The sequence below is a fragment of the Neovison vison genome, chromosome 4 (genome assembly GCF_020171115.1).
Source record: "Neovison vison isolate M4711 chromosome 4, ASM_NN_V1, whole genome shotgun sequence".
Classification (NCBI taxonomy): Eukaryota; Metazoa; Chordata; class Mammalia; order Carnivora; family Mustelidae; genus Neogale; species Neogale vison.
In genome coordinates this window covers 182,571,319-182,589,354 of record NC_058094.1, presented here as the reverse complement: position 1 = coordinate 182,589,354, position 18,036 = coordinate 182,571,319, and the positions used below count along the sequence as shown (strand labels likewise).

Here is an 18,036-nt window from a genome sequence, read left to right as displayed (position 1 = left end):
TAGAAACATGTCAACTTCAATAAGCATAGACACCCCTTCGCCAGCTTTAAAGTTGTTTTGTTTTGTTTTGTTTTGTTTTAAAGTACCTGCAGAAGTTATTGCTTTTGGAGTACCCACCTTTTTTATTTGGAGGAGTTTTATCTTTAGGCCCCTCACACAATTCAGGTTAAAATTCATGTTTAATCCAGATATATATTTCAATCCTTATGTGTGGGTTGAGTGCACTATTGTAAACTACTACAAGGAAAGTGCCCCTTGGTGGAATGGCTGATAGAGTGTTGCTCCTCTAAAATCATATGCCTACTGTAGATCTCAGGAAGTCCTCAAATGCCACCATCAGGCATTTTGAAATTCAGCTATTACCGTGTGCGCTCCAGAGACTTGCTTCAGACAGAGAACAGTCTGGAGAACACTCGCTCTAAAGAACAAAGGACAAATACAGTCAATACATTCCATAACGTTTACATTTCCTTTGCTTTTCCCCCTTGGTTTTCCCTGAGAAGGAGTGACCTGGGCAAAGCACCCTGCTCTCTAAAAGACACTGTATAGACCTTTTAGAAGCGCAAAGTCCAAGGCCGAGGTGAACTTCAGGTCAGCGCGTCTAACAAATATGAAAATGTCGGCTAGTGAAGGGCGCGCCTTGTGATTTAACAAAGACTGTCAATGTGTAAGATTAATAAGAAACAAAATGCGCACGGTGTCACTGTTCGGTCACTTTGAAACTTGGGACAGGGTTGCATTCAAGAGGGAAGGCTGTTCCAAATATATTCAAAATGATTCAAATCAGATTCAAACGAGGCTGCAAACACTGCCTCCCTCCTGCCCTCCCTCTCCCTTAGACTCCCTTCGCTCTCCTTTTCCATCTGGGATTCGAGGACATGATGAAAAGTTATTTCACTTAATGGGATTTTAAGAAAGCTTTTGTTGGGAATATATGTTATCTCTGCACGTGGAAATGAGCAAATGCGCTCACCAGTTTCCCAAGAAAAGGATAACGCTTTCACCCTGCTAGGGACTGGAGCCAGTTGGTGTGCGAAGATTAGCACGCTCCCTCTCTGCTCGATTTCAGGGCATCCCATCTTTTCTCCGGCGAGACGCTGCTGGTAAACTTCAGTTTATTTATTAATCGAGTTAGTCTCTTCCTGGCTTTGCTTTGGTGTGTTGGATCTTATGTAAAGGCAAAAGGTTTTGGTTTTTTTAAAGCATTTTTCAGAAGATTATTTGATTCCATGGAATGATGCTATGGCTTGCAAAGAGAGATTGTGGAAGGATCAGAAAAGGTACTGAGATTGTTTATTACAGCCATAAATCTTGCAGTAAAATGTCAAAATGTCGGTGTGTGAGATAACACTTGGTGGTCCTGGCTCCGTTTGTGTTTATGATAGGAACCACAAAGACAAGTTACAGGCCTTGGGGGATTCTGTGTAAGCCCATCTTCCAAAAGTAATAGAACCACATGAAACACAGGCACAGTTAACTCGTTTAGGTTAACCATATACAAAACAGTGCCTGTGTCTCGTTAATACTTTAAAATAGAAACTCAGTAGAAGGTTCTGAGGCTAAACAACATGAATTTTGTGTTTTAGTGTCTGTAAATAATATTAAACAGATGTAGTTAAGACCCTAGTACTCAAGGCTGATGACATGAGGATGGCAAAATTTCCTTGTCATGTTTTTTTTTCTTTCCCTGAAGCTTAGGAAGCCACGTTTTGTAAATTACATTATGTATGTATATATTGTTCATATAAAATAATATATAAAATATGATGCACATATTTTTTTCTTGTTGTAGAGAAATACTGATTTAGTTAGCTGTATCACAGGCTAGATTTCCCCCCAACTCTAAAGAGGATGTCTAAAGATTACCCTCAGTGTTGATTTCTGTCTGTGGCTCAGATTTCATTTTAAAAAAATTTCAGGGTGCCCCTTGTCGATGCACAGCACTTTTCAGAGACACACATCCAATGTGGAAAACCTCTTTGTACCACTTCAGGGTGATTCCAGTTGGAAAGCTAACATGATCCCTTTTTTAACCTCTTTTCCTAAATTAGTTTAAAGATTAGTCCCATATAATAGGCTTTATGTGGCTAAGCATTAAATGGCTATCCATCAAATGGATATATTCCAGTATTTAGTAACTTATATGAGTAAACGATATAAATGAAGATAGAATTGACATTCCTTTTGAAGTGTCTCCAGGCTTAGGCTATAACTTTCCTTGTCTGCAGTCCAGACTCAGTTGTGAGAAAGCTGTTTATACTGCTCTTTGAAAATTCAACTAAGGTGCACCAGCTGAAAAATTCTTGCTTTGCATGCCAATATGAAATTATTTTTAGCATGGTGACTATGCTAGTTTGCACTGCTTTCATCTAGGCTGACAAGTAGAGGATCCAGGTGTGTCTGTTACTCAGAAAATGAAAGGGAAAGTACACACTACGAGTAAGGTATCAGTATTTACTTCAAAGATCAACATTAGGTGGAATTAATATGTAATTTATTTGTTAATAATGGCGTAATTAGTTTACCCATCAAATTTCAATTACCAAATGGCAGGCAACAGTCCTCTCTCCTCCCTTTCCAGAGCTGCTGCTATCGTTAATATGCTAATTTTCAGCAATTCAGAAATTATAGATTATCCTGTAAATATAACTTTAGCCTCAAATACAGCCTGAGAAAGCAGCATCCTGAAGACAAAACATAGAATTCTTAGCGGGAAAAGAGACCGTCAGCGATCAGACTGGGCACAGTGCCTATTCCGTCCTTAGCTTTTTTGTTTGGGGATTGTTCTGAAATAGGAAGTTGTTGGTTTCAAAACTCGATTTTTGTGGAGGCGTCGCTGCTACCTATCCCTCCCCTTGGGCTATGTTTTCTCTCACAGTCGCGCCTAGCAAATGCAAGTGTGTTTAACTCTCAAATCGACACCTCCATCAAATGAGATGCTATTAGAAAGGTTTTGATTTTTCTTAGGAAAAAAATTAAATAGATTCTGTCTCTAAAAGGAAGAAAAAATGAAAAGTGCTCATCTGGTTATATTGGAACGGCCTTGCTTTACAACCTCGGGCCCATTTCTCTCAGCTATTCACCCACCCACCCTTGCGGCTCCTGCCGGGCTTCTCGAGGCAGGGCATCTCTGGCGCACGATGTGAGGAAGAGGATCAGCTGGTGAAAAAAATGGGTCTGTTGGCCTTATTCGTTTTATTCAGGGGCCAGGATTAAAACCAGGATACCTCCAAGATCTCGACGCCATTCCCTCCCCACACCGGCCTCGAACCCTGGAAGCCGCCAGGCCAGCCTAGGCTGGGCCCGAGGTCAGGGCTGGGCCGCTGTCACCCGGCTGCCCCGAGGCCTATGCTAGAAGTACGGCACGAAAAGGGCCCGGCCTGGGCGTCCAAAGGACCAGAAGCACTGGCGGGCCCCTAATTCCCAGGAGGACTCGAAGTTGGGGGGTTGGGGGGGGACCAAAGCTCCAGCTCCCTCCCTCCGCCGGAGGCCGGACAGCCGCATCCATCACTTGCCCGCGCGCTTCCTGATCCGGGTCCGCGCGCGCGGCGCGCCTATTGGCGGGGGCTAGTCACGTGGTGGATACAGGGCGGGGGCGCGCGCGGGACCGAGACGAGCGCGCGCGCGAGGGGGGTGGGGGGGGAGGAGCGGCGCGAACTTTGGTGGCGTTGGCTGCAGCGGGAGGGGTTGGGGGAGGGGTGGGCGCTTGACAGCGGGGGTGGGGAAGGGAGCAGAGGAAAGGGGGATGGGAAGCGAGGCAGGAGGGGGAGGGGCCTCGGCGAGCCCAGAAAAACGACAACGCGAGAAAAATTAGTATTTTTGCACTTCACAAATTAATGACCATGAGCTCGTTTTTGATAAACTCCAACTACATCGAGCCCAAGTTCCCTCCCTTTGAGGAGTACGCGCAGCACAGCGGCCCAGGCGGCGGAGACGGCGGCCCAGGCGGGGGCCCCAGCTACCAGCAGCCCCCAGCGCCCGCGGCCCAGCACCTGCCGGCGCAACAGCCCCAGCTCCCCCATGCGGGCAACAGCCGCGAGCCCCCCGCCTCCTACTACGCGCCACGGGCCGCCCGCGAGCCCTCCTACCCTGCGGCCGCGCTCTACCCCGCGCCTGGTGCCGCCGACGCCGCCTACCCCTATGGCTACCGCGGTGGCGCCAGCCCGGGGCGGCAGCCACAGCCCGAGCAGCCCCCGGCGCGAGCCAAGGGTCCTGCGCACGGCCTGCACGCGAGCCACGTCCTGCCGCCCGGGCGGCAGCCCCCGCCGCCGCCTCCCCCGCAGCATCGCGCGGCGCCCCCTGCACCCCCGCGGCGTTGCGAGGCAGCTCCAGCCACCCCAGGCGTCCCGGCAGGGGGCAGCGCCCCCGCGTGCCCGCTGCTCCTGGCCGACAAGAGCCCGCCCGGCCTGAAGGGCAAAGAGCCTGTGGTGTACCCCTGGATGAAGAAGATCCATGTCAGCGCCGGTACGTGGCGCCGCTGGGGAGGCGCGGGAGGGTGGGCTGGGGCCGGGCCGGGGTTCGGGGGTCGGGGCGAGGGTCAGAAGAGGAGACTGAGGGGAAGGGGGCCTCTGGAGGGGAGCCCCCATCTGGCCCGAGCTACAGTGGGATGTGGGTGTGTGCGCGCCAGCCAGCCGCCTGATCCTAACGTGAGAACCCTTTTGTACCCGGGGTCCCTTTATCGAGAGATTTACGAGACGCCAAACTGTTAGGGCAGTAATTATAGCCCCCATAAATTTAATTGCCCTGGCAGAGGCTTCAGGCCATGTGTCTTTGAAGCTTTTCTTCAGCCCCAATGCCCAGCACCATTCTTTATGGCTCTCGGGTGTTTCCCGTTGTCAATAGCCTGTGAAACATTTTCTTTGCCGTTTTATGTATCTTGCGTGAACTTGGTGTCAGGTTATTATATAATGATGATGTCCAATTGCTCTTCCCCACCCCACCTTCTCTCTCCTCCTCCTTTCCCTCTCTTCCACTCCCTCCTCCTTGGCCTTCTCCTTCGGGGTTATGGGCGTTCAGTCAACCCCAGTTATAACGGAGGGGAGCCCAAGCGCTCTCGAACCGCATACACCCGACAGCAGGTCTTGGAGCTGGAGAAGGAGTTCCACTTTAACCGCTACCTGACCCGGCGGCGCCGCATCGAGATCGCCCACACGCTCTGCTTGTCCGAGCGCCAGGTCAAGATCTGGTTTCAGAACCGGAGGATGAAGTGGAAGAAAGATCACAAATTGCCCAACACTAAGATGCGGTCCTCCAACTCGGCCTCGGCCTCAGCAGGCCCGCCAGGGAAAGCACAAACTCAGAGCCCGCACCTGCCTCCCCACTCCCACCAGGGTGCCTCCACACCCATTCCCTCCTCCATATAATCTTCTAGAGATCTAGACCAGTTTCATTCCCCACCTGCTTTTCCCCCCTCTTCTGCCCTTTTCCCCATACTCCTACCTGTCTGGACCATAATAGACCCCCAAACAAAACCCAACTTGGTGAAAAGGATAATAGAAGACATTATGTCGGTAAGAGTATGTGCTGGTTGCCACCTAAGAGAAGACAATAGCCAGGATGCTGGCTGAGGTCAGCATCAACCTGCTGGCCTGAATAAGGCTGCAGGTTTGGGTACCTGAGAAGGACCACTTGGCAACAGATACTTTTGAGATGGCTAAACCCAGCTGGACAGCCCATACTGACTAGGCACACATATATGTATATTTGTTGCAAGCAGAAGAAAACAGACCCTTTTCCCACCTTCCCTACCTCCCCCTTCCACATTAAGGCAGCTCATACAAGCTTGTATTGAACTGAATAAACGAGTAGACATTGTGGACCTCACAAGATTATTTAATTCTCAAAATGTATAGACCTTGATGGTAGATGTGACATGTTAGTTTTCCTTCCTTGCATTTATTTAAAATATTGTTGTAGAGTTGTTGTTGTCTTACTCTGAGGCACCATCTTGGGGGTTCGGGGAGTGCATTTAGACCCATGTGCAACTGTACAAATTGTGGTGTGGCTATATAGAAAAGCCATGTGCTAAGAATAAACTCTGTTTAAAAAAACCATTAAAGTTCTAAGACACATTTGTGTGTTTCCTACTTTTAATTTAAAAAAAAAGTTCTCTGGATTGAGATGTTTGACCTTGCATGCAAAAATCCTATAGATAGCTCGAGTTATGTTCACTTGGATTCTGACTGCTCACATAATTTGTGTGAGTGTGTTCAACTCGAGCTGAACTCTTGTCAAGTTTGACCCACTGTGGGAAAAGTTCCAAAGAGCAGGGAGGCTCTTGAGCTCTGAGAGGGCTCCTCTTCTTCCCAAACTTGGCCAGGCTTTCAGGCTTCAAGTCTGTGTAAGGCATAGAAACGTGTCCTTCCCTGCAATGAAAGGTGAAACCGCGCAATGCTGAGGGCCCAGGGGTTTCTGCAGCTGTTCTACACGCTGAACTCTGAGCACACTTGGAAAGAAGTGGTCCCTTTGGTATTTATTGCACCTTCACACTTAATCTGCCTGTTTCCCTGGAGATAAAAAAAAAAAAAGTTTGCGCGGAGAGTTGAGATTGCTTTTGTTTCTTGGATATTGTTAAGGTTCTCTTTGCTAACTACAGCTTGGGGGTTTTTGTTTTTCTTTTCTTTCTCTTTCTTTCAGAAGCAAGAGCTTTCAAAATAAACTGAATTTTTCAGGTAAACCCTCCAAAGTTTCTGAGGAAAGCAAAAGCATAATGACACTCCCAAAATGTACCCCAAGCAAGGTAGACCTGGGAATATTCAGTGCTGGAAAAAAGCCAAACTTTGAGCTAGGGTAACTTTCCTCAAATGCTCCTGGATCTTTCTGCCCAAACTAAAGAGCTAGATTCAAAGATTGAAAATCAAAACCTATGTCTCAATCTCTGTAACTCTAGTATTTATTTACTGATTTACAAATCAGTAAAGAGGATTCAGACTTGGTTGTCACTAAAGGGAGGATTCTGCAACACGATTCAGAAAACCAACACACGGGCAGTCCCAGACTGTAACTGTCACCTGTCCAAGTGAATGGGTGCAGTATTTAATTCATGTTATAATTTAAGCAGAGATGGGAGGGGGCGCTCACCTGCCTTTGCTATACCAGAGGAATTTTAAACACGTTTTCCCATGAGTGTCAAACCCTTAGCCAGCGGTCAGGTCAGTGCTATTCCTCCTCTTGCCGCTGTTGCCCTGTGTGTGATACAGGCAAGGGTGATCAGTTCCCTACCTATGAACGAATCATATCTAGGAGGAGGGTGGTGGACACCAGTCTCTGAGGGGCCTCCAGCTCTCCCCAAGAAAATTCAGGGGCAAACGTACACGCCTTCCCAAGTCAGGCCAAAACTGGCATAAAGTGCATTTTATCCGGTGTGAACGGGTGCCAGGGATTTCTGGAGGGACTGCGACTGCTGCTGAAACTTATTAACCCTCCCCCTACAACACGCACTTGTAAAACGAAATTAAATCACGCTGAAAATAGCAATTTTCCCAGGAATCATTAATCACCTCATACAATAAATACTTCTTTGTAATTCAACAGCAATTCTGAAAGGCATTCTCTGGGAAAAGTCTGTGGAGAAGCGAGGGATCTTCTTGCAAATAATATGGTCTCGGGCAAAGACGCAGCATCTTGGCTGTCTGCTAAAAAATGCCTAGACTCTTGGTGGAAATTGAGTGTCAAGCTGCAAAACCTCAAATGGCAGATTATCATCATTTAAGGTAAATTCTTATATTTCTCCTTTGTAGGGAAGGAGGGGTATAAGGGCATTCATTAGCTTCATACTGGAGGCAGTTGTATGGGGATGAAAGGGATAACTTTCTTTCATTTGCTCTTATAGCCTATCCAAGAAAGGAAGAGAAGGATCGAAAGATAGTTTTTCTAATATACCAGGACAAAATGGCATTTTTGTCCAAACTGTCTTGATTATTAAGGTATTGGTAGGTTTTGCAAAGCCAAAATTATCCAAGATGACCCAAGCAATTGTGTCCTTTCTTTACAGTGTTTTGCCTGTTTTAGATTCCCTCTTTAAGGGAGCTTGTTATAACAGCTTAGAAAATCCCACTTTGGGCTTTAAAATCATGCATTGTCTTCCCTTTGCTAGGGCAACCATAAGAGTTCACCCAGAGGACAAATTTTCTATCTCATTAATTGTTTTTTTTTTTTTTAAAGCGAACCCTAGTGGCCCCTCAAACCCTTGACCTTTAAAGACAGTATTTTGTGTAAGCTCTATAATTCTCCTACCAAAATGACCCTTACACATGCGCTTCTCTTCTTTTTCTCTTTCTCCCTCCTTCCCTCTAACACGTACTCCTTTGCTTTAGTCACAGAGCCAAGCAAGCTGTGCATGACTCTGGAGATAAAAGTTTTGTCAACATCTGAAATCAACCTAAATCGGATAGGAGACACTTTAATGGTCACAGTTTGAATTAAGTACTTAACACTCTCCCCCCTGAAGAAAAATGGCACTTTGCAGGCTCTCTTTCCTAGTTTTGCTGAAATCTACGATATACCCGGTGTTTTATTACAGCAGGAGTTCAACTGTGACAGGCATAGTAGAGTACTTAATACCCAGGATGGAGCTCATGGGAAGATTACCTAGATATATGGGGAGTGGGCCCTCTGCACAGCATCTCTGACTCTATACCCAGCTATCCCAGGGTGCCCACATTCCCCCCACCTCTCAGCTTCCTCCCCATGGGTTGGAGATCACCATCTCTACTCTGTCTCTCTGTTCTCCTAAGCATCCAAACTGTGCTGCTCTTCTCACTGCTGGGTTCCCTCCAGCAGTTTCAACATAGAAACTAATCAGGGACTCTTTAGAATGAAAGGAAAGAAAGACCCCAAAGAATCAATGTAGCGAACAGAAACCTGGGGCTTCCCATCTGAATGGGTGGGGCTTCTGTGCAAGCAGTGGAACTGTTCTTTGCACTCCCTTGGTCTGCATCCCTAGCCTGGGTCCTGATTGAAGAGCATAGGCTCACCCTTCCCAAGGGTTGCTCCAGTTGCCCCTTCTCTATATTGTACAGCATGGGCCCAAGAACAACTCCGCTTCCTCTCTCAAAAGACTATGGGCTGGGAAAAATAGGAGGAGGAAAGGATGTGGGTTCTAACTTCTTGATAGCATCAGGGAGGCTGCTCGGGCTGTTATGGAACATTCTAGTCTGATCCTTCTGTCTTGGAATTTTGGCATCTCTTCTTCTCAAGGCCCCAAACTCATGGAGTAACTCCCCCCACCCCTTCAGGGCAGCTCCCCTCTCTCTGGACTTGATTGCTGGGGCTAAAGTAGATCCCTCTTTGAAAGAATGTCTGATATGAAAGAGACTTGGAGACAATTTTTGTTCAGTCTAATAAGTTTACCCATGAGGAAGCTAAGGCAGCTGAAAATCCCCCGATGTGCATGTCAGTGAATGTGTAGGTTGGATAGAGACTGGGTCTCACCTTGGAGAGGGGTAAGTGCACAGCCATCTTTGCTCTGTTGGAAGCCTGTTCTGCCTGGAATGGACGTGGGCATCTGGGCTTACACTTGACATGGGTGGCCACAGGTGTGCTGCGGCTGGGGAAGAAGGCTGGGTTCTTGCCTGATCCGCGGTCAAAGCACCCCAGGAGGTTATGTAACCAAAACGCCTTAGCCAAGACACTGAAACAAGTGGGCTCTTCTCTGGACTCAGGAGGGAATAGACGCCAGAGTGCCTGGGAGAGGGGTGGGCACCGCACAGTCCACAAGGCTTATAGTTGCAGATTGACTAATTCTACTCTGCTGGCCCTGGGATTTTCATGGCAGTCGCTGGTCCCAGAGCGGAGCAAGGAGCAAGGGTGTCAGCTTCCGGAGGCCTGGAAACTAAAAGAGCCAAACAAGGACGGTGGTTGTTGCAGATAAAGGTGTAGCACCAGTTTGAGGGAGATATTGAAATTGTAATCTTTTGAGGTCACGTGACTCATTAAATAATTAATGCGGATCGTCAGGAATGGATCGGAGTCGTCAGGGCCTCACTAGGAATGAATCTCTCAGAAGTGAGACCCCCAACTTCCTATTTGATTTTTAAGAAAACACACATCCTCAGATTTATCTCCAAAGGCTTTTAACTCCTTCAGGAGGGCTGAAGAGAGCCCTTCGGCGGGGAGGACCGGAGCTGGCGGGCCCACGCGGGGTCTTGGGGCTTTTTCTTCAGGGTGTCTGCAAGTCCGGGGAGCGCGCCCTGTCCTGGGAAACGTGAGTTTGGGCTGGGTTTTCTGCGGTCACAGCCTGGCTTTAGTGATGGAGTGGGACGGATGCGCAGACAGTTGGTAATGTTCTGATTCACACTGGGGAAGGCTGCAGAGATACCACAGGACCGGCGCGCGGCTTTGTTCAATTTTCCCGGTGTTCATAAATCACCCGCGCCGCGCTGGGCGAGCGAGGGAGCAAGCGAGCGCCAAAAACGCGGAGAGAGAGGCCACGCGGCGGCAGTGGCCATTGCAGAGGGAGAGACCTGGGCAGCATCTCTTTTTGACTCATTAGTCTGAACGATTTATGGGGAACAGCAGCCATGAATATTTGACTTGGGGATAAGGAAATAGCAACAACAATAATAACCATAATAATTACAATACTCCTAAGCGTCGTTGGGTGGGGGAGGGGTGCTGGATGGTGGCAGAGCGGATCTTTCTGGAGCAAAGTTGAATGGCACCGAGAAGAGTAGCTAAGCCCCACCTTGCTCGGAGTCACTCCAGGAGCTCCAAGGCCGGGGCACTCCCTTTGGGGATACAGAGGGCTAGTCTGAACAAGAGAAAGGGGGGCCCAGCGTGGCCTCAGAGTCCTAAGTGCCTGATGGAGGGTGGGAGCTGCAGGTCGAGGTGGTGGCAGAGGGCAACTAGCTGCTCGTTTGTGGCCACTTGTTCAATGTGCTGGGGGGTCCTGAAGCCTGAAGGTGGTGGGGGGTGGCTTGCCAGCTCTTTGGTAGCCTCTCAGGCTCTCAGCTAGATTGCAGAGGCTGGAGATAGGCATCAAGGGGTGGTTTGGGGCAGGCTGGAGTGTGGGGAGGCTACCCCCGCCTGGGTAAAATGGTAGTGGGGGATGTGATTGTGGAAGCAACCCACCCAACAGAGTCCCAGCCAGCGCAGAACTTCTCCAAACCCAGGTTTAGCAAGGAGGATGATTCTTTCCTCCCTTGCTCAGCGTCTTCTCCATCCCGGAAAAGTTGACTGACTGCTAGTGATCAAGAGAGACTTGCAGATATCTTGAGGGATGAGTTGGCAGCAGATATAGGACATCAGTTGGCTTGTTGCTGCTGTGTAAGGCCGGGCTGGATAGGGCCCCCAGACCCGGTATTGTCCGAAGTCTCTGTCCTTGCCATTTACCCCTATTTCCAACAGCCATGGTTGCCCTGCTCTGAGGGAATAGGCGCGGCCGTAGTCCCACCAGCCCACTGGGACCGAGAAGTGACGCACCCAGGGCTTGAATGAACCAGAAGACAAAACCTCTCAAAACTGCCCCCCGGCCCAAGGACTGAGCTGGGGTCTAATTTCGCGCCAAACAGAAATGAACACTATTAGTGAGGTTTCAAGAGAGTCCGTGATTGAATGCTCCCAGACAGGGCTTCCCTTTGTTAGCAAAAGAAAATAAAGCGTGCATTCACATTCCCCCAAGTTGAGGTGCGTGAGGAGCTCTCCGAGCAGAGCTGGCACCAACGCAAAGCTTCTTCCACCTTCCCATCTTCCTCCGCCTGTCCATTTCCTTTCCCTACCCCCTTCCCTCACCGCCCCCCCCCAAGAAAGAACGGGGAGAATGTGGGTGCGGAGATGGAGTATGTATTTATTTTACAAAAATAAATCACCATCTTCAGGCCATTCTTAGACTAGACCCTTACAAGCAACGAGTGCGCCTCATGGACGAGTGCCCTGGCGACTCCTCCGTGTCCGCGTCACCCGGGGGGCCACCCTGGCGCCCGCGCCGGCAGCACTTCCAACTCCCGTTCTCCAACTCCCTTCCTTCGCAGCCACGGTTTACCCTCTGCTGTTTATCTGTCCGCAGAGCGCCGGGACACCGGAAACGGCGATTCCCCGAGTGCCCGGGGTTGGAGACAATCACTGCCTCAGTCTTAAACATCTTTCGAGGTAAGCGCTGCGCTAACTCTTCACTCCGCGGGGCTTCGCACCGGCCTTTGGAAGGGGTTTACCCTTCCAGGGAGAGCAGCAGCCTCTGAAAGAGCTTCTGGTCAATATTTAACTTCGGAGGCATTTTGGAGCTGGGTCCCCTTCAGCTGCACTCCCCGCGAATGCGGGGCTTCAGGCAGACAAAGAGTCTGCTCCGAAAGCCGGCCGGCGTTTGTGCGGAAGGGGCAGTTGCCGGGACCGAAGATGTGTGTGCGTGGGGGTAGGGGGTGTCAACGGGGTTTGTTTCTTTCTTCGGGTAAGCTCCAAACCAACCGCTGCACGGAGCAGCCGGGCAAAAGCAAGTAGAGGCCACGGGCGCGACGGCCCCTGCGTGGGCCGTCCTCGTCGTCCACTGTTTGCGGCGCCTGCGGAGACTGTGAGTTCGAGAATGGCCGTCAGGCACAGATCTGCGTGGAGGAAACTTGTCTCGTCGCTATGCAGTTTGTCTTACTCTTCTGCCTTTCCTTGGCGAGAGGAAACTTACTGCCTTTCCAATGCAGGCAACGGGGTCTTCTCTGTTCCTTTGGCCGGGCTGATCCTCTGTTCTTCCAACGGGAAAAGCACGGGTCTTCCAGGTCTCTGCGTTTTCTTTTCCTACTGGAAACAAGAGAAAACTCTTTAAAATTCTTTTCAAGTTCTGGCTTAATTTGTTCTCTTAGTTTGGGAATGCAGGGAGGTAATTACTGTGGTTTATTACCTTGTAAAAGATCCATAAATTTCGTGCCTATTTGGGGGAGGGGCTGCCGGAATAGCTTTCAGAAGGTTGGTATGAAGGAATGGGTTTGCTTTGTTCTTTCAGGAATTATTTATTTTAAAAAGTTTTCCGAGTTCCTGTTTTCTATTCCCCTAGGCCTCTGTCTTCCCTAAAATTTGCTCCCCCAATAGACAGCAGGTTGTTCATTAATTGCAACATGCTATTCAGCAATACTGAAGGCTTATCTGGTGTTCTGGATACAATTATTATTTTATCAGATGGAAAGTAAACAGGGTAATAGTAAAGCTGGGTTACTGTCTCAGCTACTGTATGACCATTTATATCAAGTGTAGGTAGGTGGAGTATTTCAGGAATTTGCAACTCAGGGTGTGCCTATGATTTGCATCTCTGTGTATAACAGAACCATTGCATGGATACACAGTTGCAGGAGTTTTAGACCATGTGTATAAAATGATATACAGATCCATATGTATCCAGAGAATTTGGAGCCCATTTGTACTGCAGCTGCACCCACAGAAAATATCTCACGTTAAATAATGATCTCTAACCTCCACCAAAAAGTGGGGGTGCTAAGCAGGCCTTACCTGATGCTAAGTAACAAAACCACTACAGTTAACTAAAGGGGAAAAAATGTGAAGTGTATTTTTGACAGAGAAATCAGATTGCAGTGTTTGAATACAGATATATCTAATCTGCCAACAGCCTTGCAAATATTGACCAAAGCTCTGTATCCTTGCTCACCTGCTCCTTCCAAGGCAACTTTCCACCTATTTTGGCTCTTGTGAAATGGATTCAGGGCATGTGTCCCCAGCACTGGTCAGATTGGGGCCTGGAGGAGTAAGTGGAAAGAAGGGGACTGGCAGCTAGTTTTCCCAGCCTGGGCCTACATGCTTGGGCATCCCGATTCTTGTTTTCTGGAAGAGAACTTTAAAAGGCCCATAGCCTCACTCAAGGAGAGTGGATTTCAGAGTGGTGAGGGAGGACTCTCAGCTGCCTGTTCCCTGGTGGCCTGCCCAGACCCAGGTCTCTCTTAGGGAAGCTATTTTCGCCTCAAAAGTTACATTTCCTGTGACTCCCTCAGATTTTTCCCTTCACATCCCACCAAATCACCCCATTCCAACCCAAGTCGTTAATGTTAATTGTTAAGCAGCAGTTGGAGCATTAACTGGGCTGTTAATAGCGGCATGGAGGCTCCTGGCTAGAACTGAGATGCCGCTGCTGGGCCTTGCTGGCGTTAAGGCATTTCTCTGAAGCAGTACCAAATACTTCTCCCATTGATTTATGGCCGCGGAGTTTTGATTTGCTCCAGACTGTTCGGAGAGTTCTGAAGGGGGCCCCTTCTCATCTTTGAGTCGAAGTCTCTGCAGAAACTTTGGTTGGGGCAGAGGGTGGTTTGGCAGCGATTTGGCAAAACTTCCAGGTCCTTTCTAGGTTATCAGGAGGGTTCAGTGTGAAATATTTGGCACTGCTGGGATGGGAAAGGGTGCATAAGGGGAGCAGAGGACAATGTATTAGCGGTCTGAATTCTTGGGGGAATGGAGAGTGCTTTTTGGGTACCAGCCTTTGGTCCTATCCCCCACCCCCATACCTAAGAGAAGCAGGTTTTTTCACTTTGGGTTCTCACTTTCCAGCTTGTGCCTTTGGTCAGAGTTGGGACAGTTGACAGAGAGGTTCTTTCCCAGCTCTACCACAAACAGAACTTTGTTGGAATACTGTCCCCAGCATAGGCCACGGCTCACTTCCAAGGGATTAGGTCTCCTCCTCTTTTATTGCCCTTCTGATTTGGACACCCCCATGACCAGGCCCCCTAACTGAGGGCCTTACGTTCGCACCAGGTCCCTGCAGGGGGGGAGGGGAGGGGTGGGATCATGCACAGCCTCCGGCGGCTACTACAAGCGAGTCCTCACACTTAGAAGGCCCAGGCAGCTGAAGAGCCACTCTAGGGAAAGAAAAGAATAAGGCATGAGGATCTCACTACTTCTGAGAGCACTCCCAAAGTTTGGAAACTCAGACGGGAAAAGAGGAACTTTCTAGAGGGTGAAGTGTTAAAATCAGTGGACAATGTCACCAAGCAGAAGTCAGGAGTAGAACAGGGGCGTTGTTTGTTGCAGCAGAGTTGATCCAGTTCGCTTTCTGCTGGTGGACAGAATTGTCTTAGGGGAGGGTGGACAGACCCATGTGCAAAGAAGGTCCCAGGTTATCTTGTAAGTAATTCCAAGGGATGCCAATAAAGGGTGTATGTGTGTATGTATTTATCTTACAGAGTCAATTAGATAATTCCCCCTTACATTTTCCATTGTTAGAAGCCTACAATTTCCTGTATCACTCCTGTTATGCACTGAGGACATGTCTAAGGGTAGGTATAACCAGGGCACTGAGTCCTTCTGTATTTTGCAAAACCCTGACCCACCACTTTCCAGCTAAGCACCTCTTTCCTAGACGGCTCCCACTGAACAAAATCAACTGGACTTGGAGGAGGTGCTTTAGCCTTTTGTCAGGTAATTTGGGGCCTTTTGGGTTTCTCCAGTGGTGTGGTGTACAGCGTGGGTGTTAGCAAACTCTATACAATGGCAGGCCATGAGGGAGTCCACCAACTAAGCCAGTCATTACTGGGTTTTCTTCTGGAAACAAGGCCTGGGCTTTGCCTTTTGATGCACTGGCTGGAGGGCCAGAGGAGATTCGAGTGCCTGGGCGTGCAGGCTTCAGCTTGTCCGTGAGTAGAAGACTACAGTTACATGGACTCTAAGAATGAGGACAGCATTGCCGTTCTGTTCCCTTCTATTTGGATCATTTGTAAAGAACTGTAAGTGGAGATAAGTGGCCTAGTGTGGCACATGTTGAGGGGGTTATGCCCCCATTGTCCCACTGCCCTAGACAAAACTCTTCCCCACTACTAGTCAAGCTTCTCCACTTCCCCTCCCCCAAAGCTGAATGTTCTGCTTGGAAACCTAGTCCCTTCAGTGATTCCCTATTTCAAATAAAAGGATTTAAGTTGACGTATGACCACGTGAGCACATAATACAGCGCATTATTGTGGCATTTGGAGCGGAGACCCTGGCGGGCTTCGCCTGTGATTACGTTTTCTAGATTCTCTACCCAGCGAGAGCTTTTTCCCCCACCCCCACGCACCCACCTCCTCCTTCTTTCCCTTCTCCGGAGAGCACTCTCCTAGCGGGTTGCAGTTTTCAGCGCTCATGGAGCGGTTCTGGGCGAGCTAGCCGATGGGACTCGAGGCCACACCAGGAGGATGGAATTTATTTTAAGGTATTTCCGCTGATTGTTCATATCTAGAGTGAGTTATGGCTGTGAGAGACAAAGGTCAGGCGAGGAGACCCTGGTTCACCAACAGGACCCTCAGCCCCTCTTCCTTTGTTTCTCTCGTAGAACCGAAACCGCTTGAAAGATCCCCAGTAGCGCCTCAGACTGAGTTTAATTCCCTGGAAAGTGTTGGGGGTATAAAGGAAAGGGCACTTGGCGGCTGCTAGGTAAGCCCGGTGGCTTCCAGCACTTAGGCGGCTTTGTCCACTGCAGCGGGCTGGAGTCCCAGGAGCTGAGCCCCAGGCGGAGGGAGGGTCCCGAAGCGCCGATCACGCCGAGGTGGCCCGCGCCGCGCTCGCGGGGCTAGACTGCCAGGAGGGGGTGGGGGCTGCGTGGATGGGTAGGGGAATCGCTCCGGGTCCGAGACGTTTGTGGGGCGGCCGGGGTTGAAGAGGTAAGGCTGATTTGGGCAGCCGGAGCAGTTGGAAGAGGGAAATCAATGAGTGTGCAGATGCGCTGCCATTTTATTGATGATGCTTCGGGCCACTTTGTTCAGTGCTGGGTTGTAGGACGTGCTTTCCCACACGCGGGACCAAAGGTGCCAGACCCCAGAGGATGCACCATTGTTTCCCCCGCACCCTCTCTACCCGGGTAGGCTTGAGGAAGGACAGCTCAGACCTAGGAGACGCTTAGCTTAGGGTGGCGGGTAAGCCTGAGGAACGCCCAGAAGCTCTATTAGGCTGAATTTTGGAGAGAAGGGAGCTAGACCTGGGTTTGGGCTTCATATTGTGCATGGCCTGGACACCCCATTGTAACACACCCAGCCGGCTTGCAGAGTTTTAAGGACTGGCTATTGCAACCTGGGCTAGGGAGAATTCCAGAGGCAGAGTCCACAGAAAGCAGAGGCAGACATATCTCGGGCTTCAGACCCCAGGAACAGTGCTATAGCCAGGACAGAGGCAGATGAGAGTTAAACTGTGCTTCCAAATTACTGGGAAAGCCTGTGGTGATTGCACTTTGGAGACCCAGTGCTCCTGGGAAGGATATAAACTCCCTGAAAATGTGAAGGAAACTTCACTTTCCTCTGCACTTGGAGAGCTTGGAGTAGAGGAAAGGGGTGTCTACAAGGAGTCAGGAATCAGATCTGCCCATGACTTAAAAAAAAAAAAAATCTTGTTTCTTTCTGTACTTGGGGGGAAAAAAAAATCAAATCAAGCTTCCCCTACTTGAGTGGGATTTACATCCCCAGAACGGAAGGGCCGCTTCTACCCTCCCCCGCTGCCGGCCTCCGCGCTAACCGTGTTTAACTGAGGCCGTTTCAAGTGCTCTAAAACACCCCTTGGAAATAAAATGTAAGCTTTAATTGCTGTTCAATTACTTGTCAGCATTTTGTATGATTTATGACCCAGTTCTGGCGCATTTTTGACCCAGTTAAAGACTCATAAATAATATAGTTTCGCTAGAAAGAATGAGAGAGGGAATAGAGGTTTGTTAAAAGCATCTTTTTATTGTCACTTCAGTGCCAGCAAGCGGAATAAATATCTAGGGATGGACTCTCACACTGGTTCTGCATAAAAGTGTGCACAGTGAGAAGAAACCAACAGGCCAGTTTACAGAGCACCCTTTGGTTTTTCCTTCATGGAAAGAGCTAAAGGCACTCTGTTATAGCTGAACTGTAGCGATAAAAAACAGGCTAGTCCCCTGTTACCCTTAAAATGCCAGCCGCACCCTCACAGGCAAGTGTATTTCCTCATTAATTTTCCTCCCCATTCCCGGATCCCGATGCCTCTTTTTGCCTCACCTTTCTCCCGGGGCTGCACAGACAGCCTTGAATCGGCCCCAGGCCCTCCCAGACACGTTCTCAAGGAGGCCCCTGTAAAGGGTAGAGAGGCGCAAACACACCTTCGCTATTCCAGATATTTTTGTAGTGCTGAGAA

At 49.3% G+C, this 18,036-nt stretch overlaps 2 protein-coding genes across 7 annotated transcripts in view; both read left to right on the top strand.

Annotated features, from left to right (window-relative positions):
• Nucleotides 1-18,036, top strand: part of HOXA3 (homeobox A3) — a 45,639-nt gene that overhangs the window by 18,068 nt on the left and 9,535 nt on the right. For 2 of the 6 annotated variants that reach the window (XM_044246269.1, XM_044246268.1), the window contains exons 3-4: nucleotides 7,534-7,712; nucleotides 12,005-12,087. The gene's annotated coding sequence lies outside the window, so the exon portion shown is untranslated. Of the gene's footprint in view, nucleotides 1-4,424; nucleotides 4,465-7,533; nucleotides 7,713-11,829; nucleotides 12,088-16,011; nucleotides 16,106-18,036 lie in introns of those variants that run through there. The other 4 variants (XM_044246271.1, XM_044246272.1, XM_044246273.1 and 1 more) reach the window with 4 other exon arrangements.
• Nucleotides 3,837-6,053, top strand: HOXA4 (homeobox A4). Its single transcript, XM_044246277.1, has 2 exons — nucleotides 3,837-4,464; nucleotides 5,017-6,053. The coding sequence occupies exons 1-2, from the start codon at nucleotides 3,837-3,839 to the stop codon at nucleotides 5,361-5,363; spliced, it is 975 nt and encodes a 324-aa protein (XP_044102212.1). The 3' UTR covers nucleotides 5,364-6,053.